Consider the following 17987-nt stretch of genomic DNA (forward strand, 5'->3'; position numbering starts at 1 on the left):
AGTTACTCTAGAATCAGGGTTAAAATTATTTTTTCCGCAGACCTTTGAAGGTTACTGGTAAAATGTCTTTCATCCTCCACTCATCCAGAAGACACTGTGATGATTATTTAATTATCACCTCTTTCTGGGTTTTCTGTGTTTACCTGGTAAGTGATTGACTTTGTTTTCTTTTTCATTCATCCTGATTAGCACTCAATTGACTCTTTCCATCTGAATCGCCTAGTATTGTCAAATGTGAAATTTTCTCTTTACTTTTTTTTTAATTATTGCAATCCCACATTCTTTTTCCTCTTTTCCCCCCTTTTTTACTAGAACTTCTCAGTCGTTGAAGCTGCAGCATTGATTTTCTTGTGTTCCACGCCTTTAAATCTTTTCTTACATTTTCCTTAAAATATTTGTGATTTATGATTAAGAATATTTCTTAGATTCTTTTAGATTTTCTTAAAAATATATCTTTACATTTATATTTATGTTTTATATTTCAAATGTGTCTTATTTTATGTCTCTTCTTTTATAACATTGTATTATTTTTTAGCCACAATGTATTCTCAAACTTCTCCTAGTACATTAATTAAAATTACTACAAAGTTCTCTTAATTAACTAATAACAGCCGCTTTATCACTTTATCTTAATATTGATCTGTTCATTCATCTTCGTCTTTCTATTTTGTGATGTTGGCATTATTAAGATGTTTTATCAGTCTCTCCTACATGCAGGAAAAGGCAGGATGCTGATTGAAGATTGTGAATATGTCAGATGGGCATGCAGTACTTTAGAAGACAAGCTAGCTGCTCTTGCCTCATTTCTACCACCTTCCCAATGGGAGAACTTAATATTATTATTGTGATAATAATAGAGGAGAAGAGCTTTGTTTTAAGATGCTACCAACCACATTTTAGGGCCTTCTTATCCAGAGACATTGTTCAGTTTCTTTAAAGCAAGAATCTCAGTTTGTCTTTAGGATGTAAGCTGTTAGCACATTGCCAGTCTTGTTGCACCATTTGACACAAACTTTTTTCCTTTGTGAAAGATAGTCACTCAGCAATTTCACACCCTAAATTTTGCATTATTTCTTGCTCCTACTGTCTCTATTTCATTTTCAAGTTTGGAATCCTTCAGGGACTCCATCAGTGCTTTTACCACCTTTTTATTTATTCATTCAAGTATTCATACGAGCTTCCCTGGTGGCTCAGATGGTAAAGAACCCGCGTGCTATGCTGGAGACCCAGGTTCAATCCCTGGGTTGAGAAGATCCCTGGAGAAGGGAATGGCAGTCCATTCCAGTATTCTTGCTGGGAGAATCCCATGGACAGAGGAGCCTGGAGGGCTACCATGGGATCACAAAGAGTTGGACACAACTGAGCGACTAACGCTTTCGCTTTCATGTACTTGTAAAAATCTCTGATCACACTTAGACCACAGTTTGAGAAGATTTTCTGAATTTATTACTGTTTTTATTTTTTACTCTCATTTGAATATGATTTGCAAAGGAAAGCACTAAGTCCATATGATCAGTATCTATTAAACTAGAAGCCTCATTTTTTAATCCTCAGTGTCTTATATAGTAACAGATTAATAATATTTGTACAATAAATATTTGTCAAACCCAATTGACCCCAAATAAAAAGAAGAAAAATTGCATTGTAGTTTTAGTTTATTTTCTGTTGATCAGGCTTGATGATGAATTATGATTCCTGTTATTTTTAAATCTTATTTACTTTCAGAGAAAACGGTATAAATTGCCACTTAAATAAATATTACAAAAGCAAAACAACAAAATACCTTCAAAATCATATACTGCCTTCTCTCTCAAAAAATGATTCAAATTTTAGTAAGAATCTTTAAGCAAGTTTATAACCTTTATATTTATTTTCCAACAAGAAAGAAAACTTTCTGGGATCACTAAATGCATTATCCTTTCTTTAAGTCTTGCTGTTTCACTCCCATAAATAGATTCCACTTGGACAGATGACTCAGTTTCAAGTTTGAGACACAGATTTCTCCTTTGTTCCTGATGTTTAGGTGTGGATGTTCTTATATTTTTGATTGATGTCATGCCTGGTGTCATGATTGTCTCACCTCTCAGTATCTGCAGCATGTCTCTCTAGTCCTCCTTTCTTTTATTTTGTTTTCCCCTTAATTCCATCATGCCTGTGGTTATAATTCCTTTAGTTGCAATATGATACTTTGAAATTCTGTTAGCAAAACATAGAAGTGTAATTATAAGGATACAGTGTATTCCTTGTCTGGTTAATTTATTCATCTTTCACTTGGCTGCAATATTCTCTAACTCTCCAAGTAAATAAACTTCAGCAGCCTTCAATGTGTTCTCCACATGGCAGCTGTAAGAAATACTTCTATTTCTTTCTAAATTTATTTAAGTAGTGATAAACATTTATTTTATCTTCAATTATAAAAGATTTTACACAACATAAAATGAATACTATATCAAATATAACCTGAACTTAACAAATGTTAACACTTTATCATAATTACTTTATATGAAGTTTTAAAAGAAGATATTTCATCTATGTTGCTGATGTCTCCTGACAGTCTTTCCTCTTCTTTCTTGCCTAAACTTAATGTATATCATATATTTCATGTTGTATAAACTAAAATATCTGTGCTTCTACATATAAACAGTATGTATTATACTTTTAGTGGATTTTTTTTAACATCTTTGCCCTCAACTGAAGGTTTTTGAGATTTATCACTGTTGATACATATAGCTATATTTAATTCATTTGAACTAGTTTATATTTACTTCCCTTATCACTTACTAACAGATATTTAGGTTGCTTCCAATTTTTTGCCATGGCAAAACAAACCAAAAAAGAAAAAAAAAAAATATAAGAACTATCCTTGTGCTTTTTCAACCCTGTGCACATCTCTTAGAATTTCTCCAGAATAGTCCAGACTTTGTTCCTAGAAGACCTATACCATAGAGTGTGAACCTTATCCAATTTATAAGACATTGTCCAAAAGTTTCCCAACGCACCGAATTTACCTTTCCACTGGCAATATACAAAGTTCCCATTTATTCACCTCATCATCAAATAGAACCATTGGACTGGTTTGTTTTTCCTAAACTACTCAGTAGAAAATAAATACTTTCTCATTTTTCTTCAGTTTGCACTAGCTTGATTACTCGTGAGACTGAGTGTATGATTTTTGAAAATTTAGAGCTTACCTTATGTGAATTATTTCTTTATAACTTTTATCCCATTTTTTGAGTGTGTGTGTGTGTACATGAGCTTTCAATTTTATTTCATTCATTATTTTTCATCTCTGATGGATTATGTCTATTGCACTCTCACTTTTACAGAAAAGTTACACTATATTCCTTATCCAATTTCTTTCTTTCAGTAGGAAACATATTTCTAAATTTTATTGGGGCTTCCATTGCTTGTGTGAAAATCTGTCTAAATTTTGTTATTGTGTAAATATTTGGTGTTTATTTTCTTGTTGTAAAACTTTAATCATTACTTTCTAATGTTCTGTATTTTCACTATAGTATCTCTGGTTGTGTGTTTGCTTATGCTTTCCTGCTTGAGACTGCATACTTCTTTAATTAGTTCTGAAAAACTGAATTCATTGTCTCTTTGAATATTGCTTCTCTCACTTCTGAAACCCTTTTAAAAGTATGTAGTCCTTTATCACAACATAACTAGGACTCTTGCAGCCTAGCTGCCATCCAGCTCTCCAGCCTTGGCTCTCTCAGTGTCCTTCAGCCACGAGTCCTCTCCAAATTTGCTCACACTCAGGGGTTCTCTTCTATCCAAGTACCTTGATGAGGCTCTTTCCTAAATGGACTTCTGGAATCACTCCTGTTCTACCAGTTCACTGTAACTCATCCTTCAGGAATGCTTCACCCACTTTCTCACATGGATTTATTTTCCTCTTATAATAGCTTGTATTTCTCTTTCAAAGCACCTGAGGCAGATGTGCTTTTGCAGTTACTTGATTGAAGACCTACTTGATGTCAGGCCATTCCACTAGATTCCCTGTCCCATGATGGCATTATTTTGCTTGTTTCTGGTTTTTGTTGTTGTTCTATTGGCATTTTTAGGCACTCGGGAAATAGCACTGTACAGACCAAAACCAGTCAGGAACTACTGAAACATCAGGGCCCCAGGCAGTGTATTTATCTCTGAAAATCATTTTCCCTTTCCTCACAGTAGACTAGCTTTCTCTCTTTTGCTGAAGATTAAAAAAAAAAGGCTTAGGCAGGTAACCAGTCTGGGTTAAACAGTACACAGTACACATGAGCCAAGATGTTCATCTATCTATCATGATATTTAGGTATCCTTCCACTTGAATTTCTATGATATCTGGCCAAGAGCTAGAGAATGTGATACTGACTCTGTGCATCATTTAAAAAGCAGAGACATAAGTCCATCTAATCAAAGCTATGGTTTTTCCAGTGGTCATGTATGGATGTGAGATTTGGACTGTAAAGAAGGCTGAGGGCTGAAGAATTAATGCTTTTGAACTGTGGTGTTGGAGAAGACTCTTGAGAGTCCCTTGGACTGCAAGGAGATCCAACCAGTCCATCCTAAAAGAAATCAATCCTGAATATTCATTGGAAGGACTGATGCTGAAGCTGAAACTCCAATACTTTGGCCAACTGATGCAAAGAACTGACTCATTGGAAAAGACCCTGATGCTGAGAAAGATTGAAGGCAGGAGAAGAAGGGGATGACAGAGGATGAGATGGTTGGATGGCATCACTGACTCAATGGACATGAGTTTGAGAAAGCTCTGGGAGTTTTTGATGGACAAGGAAGCCTGGCATGCTGCAGTCCATGGGGGGTTGCAAAGAGTCAGACATGATTGAGCGACTGAACTGAACTGAACTCTGTGCATCATTTATAGCTAAGCCATTTTCCCCTGATTTTATTCTAGAATTTTATTCTAGATTTTATTCTAGAATTTAAAGTAACCACTTCAAAAATCAAATAGAAAAAGAAGTGCTTTTGCTCACAGTTGAATCAAAGAAACAACCTCAATGAATTCATACAATAAGTATTTGTTGAGTCCCTTTTGTATACCATTCACATATTTAGTCTTTAGGATCCAAGAGTAGAAACCAACAAGGTCCTCAGTCTCACTGAGATTGAGATCTAGAGAGAAGACATTATTCCAATGCTCAGCTACTACTAAACATATAATATAAAAAGTATGTGATAACTTTGAATGAATGAAATGTTTTCTTGTGAATATTTAACAAATTAACTAGACCAATAACGGAAATCCCAGTAGGAGGGGAAAATTTTACTTCACAAGTTTAACTCCTGAGCTAAGATTTTAATAAAAAGTAAGAGTTAATTAGACAAAGAGGAGAAGTCAGATCATTTCAAGAAAAAATAGTATGTTCAAATGTCTTAGGGTGGGAAGCAGACTGGCAATTATGAGAATCTAAAAGAATACCAAGAAGTGTGAGAAAAGAAAGGAAATATTATTAGAGTTGAAAATAAAGTGAAAGTGAATGTGAAATTGTTCAGTCGTGTCCAACTCTTTGCCACCCCATGGACTGTAGCCTACCAGGCTCCTCTGTCCATGGGGTTCTCCAGGCAAGAATACTGGAGTGGGTTGCCATTTCCTTCTCCAGGGGATTTTCCCAACCCAGGGATCAAACCCAGGTCTCCCACATTGCAGGCAGACGCTTTACCCTCTGAACCACCAGGGAAGCCCGGGTTCTCAAAGCTAAGGAATGTTCAAATTACCACACAACTGCACTCATTTCATATGCTAGCAAAGTAATGCTAAAAATTCCCCAAGGTAGGCTTCAACAGTATGTGAACCAAGAATTTCCAGATGTACAAGTTGGATTTCAAAAAGGCAGAGGAAACAGAAATAAAATTCTAACATCCGTTGGATTATAGAAAATGCAAGGGAATTAAAAAAAAAATCTACTTCTGTTTCATTGACTACTCTAAAGCCTTTGACTGTGTGGATCACAAGAAACTGTGGAAAATTCCTGAAGAGATGAGAATACCAGACCACTGACCTGTCTCCTGAGAAATCTGTATGCAGGTCAAGAAACAACAGTTAAATCTGGACATGGAACAATAGGCTGGTTCCGAATTGGGAAAGGAGTACGTCAAGTCTGTATATTGTCACCCTGCTTATGTAACTTATATACTTATATACAGAGTACATCATGAAAAATGCTGGGCTTAATAAATCATAATTGGAATCAAGATTGCTGGGAGAAATATCAACAACCTCAGATTGTCAGATGATAATCACTCTAATTGCAGAAAGTGAAGAGGAACTAAAGAGCCTCTTGATGAAGGTGAAAGATGAGAGTGAAAAAATTGGCTTAAAACTCAATATTCAAAAACCTAAGATCATGGCATCCGTTCACATCACTTCATGGCAAATAGATGGGGAAAAAGTGGAAACAGTGACACATTTTATTTTCTTGGGCTGAAAAATCACTGCAGATGGTGACTGTAGCCATGAAATTAAAAGACACTTGCTTCTTGGAAGAAAAGCTATGACAAACCTAGACAGCGAATTAAAGAGAAGAAACAAGAAAAAAAAAGAGAGAGAGAGAGAGACATTACTTTACCAACAAAGGTCTATATAGCCGAAGCTATGGTTTTTCCAGTAGTCGTGTATGGTGTAAGAGTTGAACCATAAACAAGGCTGAGAGTCGAAGAATTGATGCTTTCAAACTGTGGTGTTGGAGAAGACTGTTGAGAGTCCCTTGGACAGCAAGAAGATCAAATTAGTCAATTCTAAAGGAAATCAACCCTGACTATTCATCGGAAGGACTGATGCTGAAGATGAAGCTCTAATACTTTGGCAAACTGATACAAAGAGCCAACTCACTGGAAAACACCCTGATGCTAGTAAAGACTGGGGGTAAGAGGAGAGGGGGCAACAGAGGATGAGATGATTGAATGGCATGACTGACTCAATAGACATGAGTTTGTGAAAACTCCAGGAGATAGTAAAAAACAGGAAACCCTGGCACGCTGTAGTCTGTGGAGCTGCAAAGAGTCGAATGCAATTTAGCAACTCAACAACAACTGATCGCTCAAATGGTAAAGAATCTGCCTGCAATTCCGGAGATTCATATTTGATCCCTGGGTGGAGAAGATCCCCTGAAGAAGGGAATGGCAGCCCAATCCAGTATTCTTGCCTGGAGAATTCCATGGACAGAATAACCTGGTGGGCTATAGTCCATGGGAGTGCAAAGACTCAGACAAGACAAGACTGAATGGCTAACACACACACACACACACACACACACACGCATACAACAACAACATATAGAAAGTAGTTAGGAGTGCTAATACTGGTTAAAAAGGGCCAATTGTTTTATTTTCAGAAATCCTGTGGGCAAGTTGTGAAATAACTGTTTCACAGTTATTGAAAACTGAAGTATATAAACCTATATTAAATAAATTACATTAAAAAGAAAAGTTTTTTGCCTGATTCTAGTCATTCCTAATTATTTTACAACATTTTAATATGTATTTATGCTCCTGAGTTTATGTCTATTCTGCTGGTGTGGTGGAAGCTCTTTATAATGATACACCCATGCATGTTTCTTCCCAGTCTCATGTTCAGTGATGCTGCCTTACTCACTTGAAGTTAACCATGGCATGAGTCCACACATGGAAATTGGCAAACTCTTTAAATCAGGACTCAAATCCCTAAAAACCAATTATTCAACAATTACCAGAACAACACTGAGACTTTACAAGCCCCTGGAGACCATGTTAAATTGATACGTATCACAGAAGAAATGAGCAGGTATTAAAAGTTTTAAGCAGGGAATGAAAAAAATACAACTCAGTTTTTTAAAAGATCACTGAGATTATAGAACTGAGAGGGGAGGCAAGGGATCAGAGAAAGGGATCTCTGATCCCTTTCAGACTGGAATCAGAGAAAGGAAGATGGAGAGAAGTGAATGGATTCAGGAACTGAAATCTGCTAAAATTGAAGGCCTAGCTCTCATGGTACTGGTATTAACCAATCACATAAGACTCACCTGTGGAAGAAGTAAATTCTCCGTGTCCTCTCTACCTTCTGGTTGGTCATGATGTCTTCATTTTGAGCCCAATCTTGTGTCAAAGGGCTAACTTCACAGTTGAACACACTTCAGCCTGAGTAAGAGAAGAAGAAACAGCCTACATATGGAAACATGAGATGAAGGGACTCATTCCATTTAAAAATAAATTATTTTTAAAGTCACCCATAGCTTCCTTCATCATGTAAACATAATAGTACATGTACGGCAGCTGTGAGAATGGTCTCTAAGATCTGTGACTTCAGAGAGTGTAAATGACAGAGGGTCAAACTTCTTGGCTCTGAAATTGAGCATTTGAGCTGAGACTATGTTTCCCACAGGTTATCCCAGACCATGACTTAATAGCGAAGAGACTCTAAGCCAGCTGGTTGTAGGAGGTGCTAGATTCCTTAACTCCATGACTCTCTGATCGTCCTTCCCAACTTGCCTTAGAAAGGCATGGCCTGGAACTCTGCCACCCAGTTTTCCTGTCTTCACAATCACTCTCCTACACTCGGGGTTGATCCTGCATCGTGGTGTGATGGGCCTGCAGTCTTACTTGATTTCCTGATTCTGTCTTGTGTCTTTGGCATATACTGAGTGGCTGTGACTTGGATCCCTCCCCCAAGTGGTAGCAGACATAAGTAGTGTAGGTTCCTGGATCCAAGAGAATGTTTCACCTCCTTTTCCAAGGACATAGACACCTCTTTCTTCCAGCCTCGAAGCAGCTGATCATTGCCCATGTCTTAGAAGTTAGAGGATTTCTTGCCATCCCCCTAGTGCTGAAGGCTTCTGTTTTGTAAGAAAGAAGGGTCTGGGAAATGGGTGAGTTTTTGTGCCCAAGAGGGACCCTTTGCAGTCTCTGCCTGCCCTCAGAGAAGCCTATGGCAAAAGGGGCACGGTTGAGAACAGGCTACATTGTGTCTGGGGTCTTCAGGTTTCTAACTTGTCATGACAGCACACTCTGCCTTTAATTACTCTATGGAGTAATTAATGTAATGTCTTAGCTGTTTTCTTCACTCACTTTTGTACACTACATCTTTTCCCTGTGACTGGCCACAGATGGAACAGTCTTTGTGTCCTGTCTGCCCTCAGAGGGTTTGGAGCTCTTTACAGTTCAGTTTATTTGGTTACTTTGTGATCTCAGTTCTCTGATAATCTCTAGAAAAGTTTTGATTTTTGCAGATTATCAGGCTTTGTTTCATTTTAGCATGAGATTAATGTCCTCCTATGCTTTCTACAGGGTAAGTCAGAAGGAAAGCCCCCTCCCCTGTTTAAAATCAGTTTAATAACCAGTGGGGAGAAGGGTGGGGGAGGAGCAAATAAGTGATTAAGAGGTACCAACTACTACATACAAAATAAATAAGCTACAAGGGTATACTGTACAGCACAGGGGATATAGCCAATATTTTATAATACATTTACATGAAGGGTAACCTATAAAAATATCAAGTCACTGTATTGTACACCTGAAACTAATATTGTAAATCAATTTTAAAAATCAGTTACGTTTCTGTATTAGATTTTATTTTTGGATACAGCAGAGTCAGGGATAGAACGTATACATAAATAACATATTCTAGGCATGTGAAGTCATTATGTTATCAAACAGTTGGTGCTCTTCTGGTAGATACTCTGTAAATTTGTTGAATGAAAACTTAAGGACAATGGAATTCACCATTCAGTATTAGTCCCTGTTCCCATATCTGCTTATGAAATAGGAAGGCACTTGTGGTATATTTTGCTTGGGGTCGTTGTTCAACATGATTCCCTTGTGCTTTTTACCAGGTGGTTGACCAGATTGATACCCTGACCTCTGACCTACAGCTGGAGGATGAGATGACTGACAGCTCCAAGACGGACACCCTGAATAGTAGCTCAAGCGGGACGACAGCCTCCAGCATAGAGAAGATCAAAGTGCAGGCCAATGCCCCCCTCATTAAGCCCCCAGCCCACCCATCTGCCATCCTCACGGTCCTGAGAAAGCCAAACCCTCCAGCGCCTCCTCCACGGTTGACACCTGTGAAGTGTGAAGACCCCCAGCGAGTGGTGCCCCCCGTCAACCCGGTAAAGACCAATGGCACCCTTCTGCGGAATGGAGGCTTCCCTGGGGCGCCAACCAAAATCCCCAATGGAGAAATCTACTGCAAACCCAGCAGTAACTTGGACAAGGCTCCCGGGCAGCCTCTGATGCACAGACCCGAAAAAGACAGGTGCCCCCAAGCTGGGCCTCGGGAACGAGTAAGGTTTAATGAAAAAGTCCAATACCATGGCTATTGTCCTGACTGTGACACCAGGTATCACGTAAAGAACAGGGAGGTCCTCTTACACAGCGAACCCGTCCACCCACCAGGAAAGCTTCCTCCCCAAGGCCCTCCCCACCCACTTCCCCCTCATCTCCCTCCTTTTCCACTAGAAAATGGGGGGCTGGGAGTAAGCCACAGTAACAGCTTCCCCCCCCTCAGACCTGCAACTGTGCCTCCTCCCACTGCACCAAAACCACAGAAGACGATCTTGAGGAAGTCCACCACTACAACAGTGTGATGTATGCCATTTAAAAGCATTTTTTTTGTTTTTTTTTTTTTGTTTTTTTTTTAATTTTTCTATATTATAAACATAAAATAATAAGTAATGAGCACTTTCTACTCAAGCAATAAAAAGCCCAAATATATTTATCCTGCATTCAGCAGAGTGACATAAAAATCACCTGGTAAGTATGCAGTACCTTGTTTATATCCTGAGTATTCATTGTTTAAAAAGTTACATGATCAGAAACCACAGAATAATGAAAAAACTAAATATATCATTTTTTTTCAGTTAACCCATTACAAACTGTAGATTTCAAAGATTTTGATTTACTATAAGAGATGGGATTAGATTCATTTTATTCATGCCTGACTCATCTATGCATTAATAATATGCCATACTCTTAACTTTGATGTCATGCTTTTTAATAAGAAATTTTAATACTGAAGGACTATTTTATTATTTTTTTCTAAAGATGTTTGTCACTAGTTTTGCCTAATTAAATGCTGAGGATGATACAAGAAGGTTTATTTTCTATACTATACAATTATGATCCTATGTTCACCTCTATATGTAATGAAAGATTTGGTCTGTGGAAATATATGTCAATAAACAACGGTAAATAATGACAAAACCAAATGTTCCTCGGAATTAAAATGAAACAGCGGTTCACTCAATCCCATGGTAATTTACATCAAAATGGATAGCAACTCTGACAGAGTTTGGAGATCACTGTGAGTATAAGTCAGAAGGTTTCAAATTAAATATCATAATCCAGGTACTAAATAGGACTGTACGCTTTGCATATGATGTGTTTCCATTTTGGCACTTCAAGGATGATCTAGTGCATGCCAGCCCTTGAAGGTCCCCCTCACTCACAGCATGCCTCCAGGACGCTCCATAAACCAGCTCCCTGAAGCAGTGGGATGACTCACCTCCTGCATCAACAAGCTCCCTGAGGCAGTCCCTCATTTATAGGAGAACCATACAGGAAAATACAGATGTTTCCGGAACAGGATGTTTTTAGCATATGCCTTAAGCTGATTCCCCTCAGAGCTGAAATATGCCAGGGTTCTTTGTTATTCTATAGAAGGCAGAGAGGAAATCCTTTCCTTCCAATATCCAATAAATGTGCTTCTCTTTAATTTGTCAGCTTAGATGATACTTACCCAATTCTTAACTACCATGATTTGGACTGATAATGTGATTTTTGCCCTGGAATGAGAAATGGGTTTACTCCCTTAGAATCATGATGAAAGGTAAGTGCCTGAGCAAAATGTGTCCATTAAGTGGCAGGAGTAGAGGGAGTCATCTTTGGTGGAGATTTGATTATTACGCAACTTAAAAAAGAATACTGTAATACTTTTGAATATTTGGGTTTTGATCTCAAAACTTTAATTTTTGCTGCTGCAGAAAGATACTCTTCAATCATATTTCTTTGTTGCCTTTTTCAAGTTATATCATAATAATTTGGAATACTATTTTTGAACAACTTCCTATATAAAGTGATAATATATTTTAGGCATAATTCCCTAAAGAAAATAAGCTTATTTTTTAAAGGAACAATGAAATGAGGAAAAAAATAGAGATATCATGTTGAAAATTTACTCTGCATGATTTTTGTTGTGTGTGTGTTGGACATGAAGATAACACAAACAGAATAAATCTAACTTTTCAGAAACTTGCAGAACATAAGACCAATAATCAAAGACCAGAATCTAAAATGTATTAACTGTATGATCTGTATGTTTAATAAATGTGAGCGAGGTAAATAAATAATTGACTTATTGAATATCAGAATCAGAATTACACATATATTCTTAATGTTTTAATGTGTTCATTTAGGCTTGTTATAAATAAACCCAGGATTTTATCACCTTTCTAGATTTAAATACTTATATCCTTTCAAATGTCCATCTGGTGTTAGGCCTTTTGATATTACAGTCATAGAAGACTTGCTCTTTTCTCCCTTCAGGCCCTCTTTCTTTCGCAGCCAATTACTGTGACCTAATAATTATAGTTTGAGACTTTGAACCTTGTGATGTCTGAGAACCAACCTGGACCTCAAAATTGAGCTTACTAACAGCTGCATATCATCCATGGAGCAGATAACTCATTTGCAATAAAGCAAGTTGAATAAGCTGGATGATTTAAGCTTGCTGGTTAAGGATATTTGAGCCAGATGCTTAGACACAATCTCTGAGGTTCAAAGCCATCTCTCTTCCTCAAATTGTAGACAAAGCTACCTCATAAAAGATCATCTTTTTATGTTTTATTAGTGACATATGCCAAAGCCACAACTCCTGTTTTTATTTCACACATTTATAAGTTATTCTTGGCCTGTAAAGCTGAGTTCAGCCCCAGTGTTAAGATAGTTACAGTTGTTGACCTTCTTCTCTTATTACAGTCTATCACTTAGTCAACATTAAATGGTAGATTACAGCAAGTGTTGGACATTCCTTTTAGTTTTTGGTTCCATATGTTCCTTTTAAATTTTTTTTAACTAGTGTATAAAATATATTGGGCCAATAGGGTTTTTTTGCCCAATAATTTTGTAACATTCACTGGAACTTAGTCATGCCTCTAAATATATATAAACTTGTAAAACATGGAAAGTAATTAACATAGAGTGCCATAATATTTGCCTGGAAACTTGCAATTAAAGTGTCATAAGTGGCAGTGCAGTTTTTGTAATCAGCCAACTCTTGCTTTTGAAATTTAAATTCTGAAATGCAAGTTCTGTACATCATTTATTAAATCATCATAAAACATGGTCTATATTTTTTCTTCCTGAATATACCAAAGCAGAATTTTTTTTTTCCAAATCTTTAAGGGCATGTTCTTTTTTCACATCATGATTTTAACTCTTTTATTCACACATGGAGTAGTATACCAAAAAGCTGTCCTCGTACTCTTTTGGAAGATAATGTTTCTACAAAATGTGACGTGGTAGTACTACTTATGACTGTGTCTCTTTACAGTGAAAGGTAGAACATATGGCTCAAAAAACTTAATTAAATTGGAATAAGAAAAATAGGCAGAGGATGAGGTGATGAGATGGTTAGATAGCACCACTGATTCATTGGACATGAATTTGAGCAAACTCTGGGACATGGTGAAAGACAGGGAAGCCTGGCATGCTGCAGTCCATGCACACACAGCTTAGCAACTGAACAACAAGGAAAAATTTTGTCTTGTTAGTTTAAACACAGATGGTCCCATTTTTGTAATGAGAGGTTATTGTATCTCCACTGATAAATGGTGTAAAGAAAAGAAAGTTGACCAAAGTTCTCTTCCATCTCTCAGTAGTTATAGGAGTTATAAAAGGAAATAAAACTGATTTTTTTAGGCCATGCTTAAGCTAAATATAAAATATCTGCTAAAAAATACAGGGCATGGAAGAAAAGAAATTCCCCACTCTTCAGTCTGATTATATTCATACCTCCTATTAGTTTAATAATAGTCTATGAAAAAATGTCTGCTATTAACTGAAGTGATTTAATTAACCTGAAAAATCTTGTGTTTGAATTATGCCTGCATCTAACTGCTTAATGAATAAAGGAATAAGGCACTGTATATTGTATGGCTTTTTTTAGACAAATCAGTAGTTGCTTTTAACATCACCAAGAACAGCAGCTACACACTCTCTGAAACTCTGCAGGACGTTTTATCTGCATGTTCTAATTATAGCTCTTGGATGCTCCGTGAAGAGAAGGCTGAGTAATTCCACATGTAATTGCTCTAGGAATGATGGAATCAAGTCATGAATCACCACCTTAACTGAATTTTTTCCCATGGAATATAGGCAATAACCAATGCCTTGTATTTGTCCTGGTTCGGGTTTCTTTCCCCAGTTTCACATGCTGTAATGTACACTCAAATTTGTAGCAAAAGATTGCATTGTTGTGCATTGGTACCTAGTGATATTTTCTAAGTGAGGAAATGCTTTATGAGCAATAAAATTCCATATCACATAATTAAGTAAAGTACACAGAATCTGACATTTACTAGACACTATTGCAAAATTAGACATTTTCTGAGTCAATATGGAACTGTGACACTGTATTCAAATTCTTAGACTAAAACTTTCACAATTTTAGAATTGTGTAAGTCACCCGATTCTGAAGTAATGATAGATGTGGTACTACCATTTGGGCAAGCAGCAGTGTTGAACATAAAACTGCATCATTGTTTAGTTGCTAAGTCATGTCTGACTCTTTTGTGACCCCATGGACTGTAGCTGACCATACTCCTCTATCCACAGAATTTCCCAGGCAAGAATACTGAAGTGGGTTGCCATTTCCTTGTCCAGAGTATCTTCCTGACCCAGGGATCAAGCTTGCACCTCCTGCATTGGCAGGTGGATTCTTTACCACTGAGCCACCAGGGTAGTCCATAAAACTGCATTAGCTGCATTTTAGTGGAGCATCCCTTATGAAGGGTGTTATTTCATTGGAAGCACTTGGATTTATCATTCTGGTCTTTTTGGATAAACCTAGAGTGGAATATAAAGAAGCTCTGCAAACAACATTCTCTTTAAAACACAGTTAGATCAACCTGGTATATAGAACTGTGTGAAGACCAAGCAAAATACGTAGGAAACTTTGCTTATGACTTATGACTTCCAGACTGATCAAAGATGGGTAAACTAATATTTTTAATGTTTTCTGAAGCTTTACATACATTAGTTTTTTTCTAACTCATATGAATGCATAAAATAGAAATTATTATCCTGATTTAAAAGTGAAGAAATCTAGGACCTCAGTTTCAGTGCTTTGCCAAAATTGACCCCTTAATAAATGACCGGCTGGCATTTTATTAATAGTACCAGCAGGACTTCCATGTTTTTTTCCCCACAACATCAGCATTTAATTCTGTTCTTTAAAGCCCTGAACTTTGCCATTTTTTCCTTTGTTCTGAGGAGTTATTTTGACTCTTGAAAGGGGTTGCCTAATATTATTTTGACATTCCTAATATGTTTGATCTTTGCAGAATGTGAAAGGGATTTCAGGCAATTTCCCTACCATCAAAAATGAATGAGCTGTTGAATAATTCAAGCTTCATTTTCTCGTGTGTTATACCAGAGGCTTTACCTTTCTGATTTTTTTTTTTGTCTTAAGTTCAAAGGCTGTCTATTATTCTGGATTATTTTTCCCCTAACAAGTTCTGATTTCATAGTATTAATACCATTTGACACTGCCTGTGTCTCTTCCATTACTGGTATTTCATTGAGGAGTTTCATCTGTTTATCATTGACCCTGACAGCTAATAGATCCACTCTGTGGATCTATCTAAAGAACCAGTGCATTAGAGCTCTAATAAAAGCATTTCCATCCTTTTGTTATTAGACTACAGATAGGTTGTTTCCACTATTTGGTGATGTAGTTGTCAATTATCCTAACCACCAAAGGGAATTTGGGGTCAGCTAAATAAAACATTGTGTGCCCGTGGGTAGGTTAGAGTTGATGTTGACAGTACATGATATCTAGCCCTTATCAATGGCTTGCCTTGTATCATTCTTCTGTGTGTTTTTGTGTTATTTTTCCCTCATAATATCATTTTTCCCTCCTAAAAAATGCAATGTCTTAGACACTGTGTTATTATCTACATTGTACAAATGAGGAAACTGTCACTCAAGGTCATAGAGCCAGGCAGTGGTCACAGCAGGACTGTAAGGCAGGCAGTCAGCCTCCTCAGCCCACGTTGTTCACCCCTTCGCAGGACTGCCCGAAGCACAGCCCCTGCATCATGCACAGGTCATCTATAAAGCTTACAGACATTTCAGTGAAACTTACTTGAAAGGTGCTGGCAGATAGAAAGTAAAAACATAAGCCAAGATAGACTAGTGCATGCTGAGGTAGCAAACAGCTAGTATCACAGAAGCATTGAGTTGTTTCTCGTTTACTCCAAGTTTACCCTGAGTCCCTCAGACTCTCCAGGGCAGGTGTACCTCGGGTGGTCATTCAGTGATCCAGGCTGGGTTGAATGTGTCTCCACCCCACCCCCCTCCCATGCATCCTCTTCCAAAATCACCACAACAAAAGGAGAGGAGACTGGAGAATCTTAGTTGTACTTTATCCTCGGTCCTTGTTTGTGTCATTGGCCAAAACTACTCATGTAGCCCTTTATGTCATCCCCATGTCCTCAAGGAAGGAAAGGATATCCACATATGGGTGAGTACCAGTCATGCCAACCATGGTTTCCAAAGGAGTAATTTTTTGGCATGTGCATAATGCGAATATGTTACAGACCTTCTTTTCTTTCCTTTTCATATTACTTGACATTTGTTTAATCTCACCATAAGTTATGATGCCATGTCAGTTTAAACAAAGAAGGAGAGAAAAGACGTAAATCTAACAACAGCCTTGCTAAAAATTTAGTGGAGGGAATTGACAGCATTTATGAAGATGACAGGTAGATTTTATCTCAACCTTAGCTACCATAATTGAATTCTGAGATTATTCACCAACCTACATGTTTTATTTAAGCATTTGAGGAGTGCAATTTTTGAATGAAGAATTTTTCAGTAAATTAGCATACTGTATGAATAGCTATCCTCATAATGATAGATTAAGCTTTGACAACTTATTTACCCCAACTAGTAAAAAAAAATGAAATTCTACTATAGAAATTTGTCATAGACAATGTAATTTATGTCATGTTTATGATGTTAATTTATAGGATAAAAGTATAAATTTGAAACCAGAAGATCTGGATTTGAGTTTCAATTTTCCCATTTCCCACATGTTCTGGGTCAAATTGCTTAACTAGGTCTGAAGCTTGCTTTCAAATGAAGATTAAGAGTGTTATTTTCTACCTAATAGGCAACCCACTCTAGTATTCTTGCCTGGAGAATTCCAGGGACAGAGGAGCCTGGATAGAGCCGCGCGGAGTCGGACATGACTGAGGACTAAGCTCAGCACAGAGTTCTTGAGTCACTACCCTCTTCCCTGTGCGTACTCTGGGCTCACCCAGTCCTCCTTTCCAAAGTAAGAGGCAAGAAGATTAAGATCAGCAGGACGATGCTGCAATTTCTCAAACCCCAAGTGAATGTCTATGGCATCAGAACCATAAGCTTCTGCTCTTCTTAGGCAGCAGTGCTGAAAGGTAAAATGGATGAGGCAACACAGATAGGCAGTTTTAGGATTCAAGAAGTCTGTAACCTTTAGCACAATTGAACAGACAAAAATCACCAAATCATTCCACCTTATTCTTTGCATACATCAGAAACACGTCCCAAACTCTTCCTCTACGTTGGTGCTAAGTAAATTATGTATGGCAGCATAGCTAATTACTGTTTACTTTATGTCTTGGTTTAAATTCCATTATATTATTTGCATAGGATGAAAGCTCTGCTGACACAGAGTGAGTTACATACAAAGTTCCGTCATTCTTCTGCTTTATTTGCTCAAATCCCACTCTTTTCCAGTTCAT

The 17987-nt window shown here is 37.4% G+C and overlaps 1 protein-coding gene across 8 annotated transcripts in view; it reads left to right on the forward strand.

The window, feature by feature from the left end:
- Nucleotides 1–17987, forward strand: part of PRR16 (proline rich 16) — a 277920-nt gene that overhangs the window by 163195 nt on the left and 96738 nt on the right. For 4 of the 8 annotated variants that reach the window (XM_043465878.1, XM_043465875.1, XM_043465876.1 and 1 more), the window contains one exon: nt 9816–14341. In XM_043465878.1, the coding sequence (XP_043321813.1) occupies nt 9867–10571 (705 nt within the window). In that variant the 5' untranslated portion in view covers nt 9816–9866 and the 3' untranslated portion in view covers nt 10572–14341. Of the gene's footprint in view, nt 1–9815; nt 14342–17987 lie in introns of those variants that run through there. The other 4 variants (XR_006269039.1, XR_006269040.1, XM_043465873.1 and 1 more) reach the window with 3 other exon arrangements.

The sequence above is a fragment of the Cervus canadensis genome, chromosome 4 (genome assembly GCF_019320065.1).
Source record: "Cervus canadensis isolate Bull #8, Minnesota chromosome 4, ASM1932006v1, whole genome shotgun sequence".
NCBI lineage: Eukaryota > Metazoa > Chordata > Mammalia > Artiodactyla > Cervidae > Cervus > Cervus canadensis.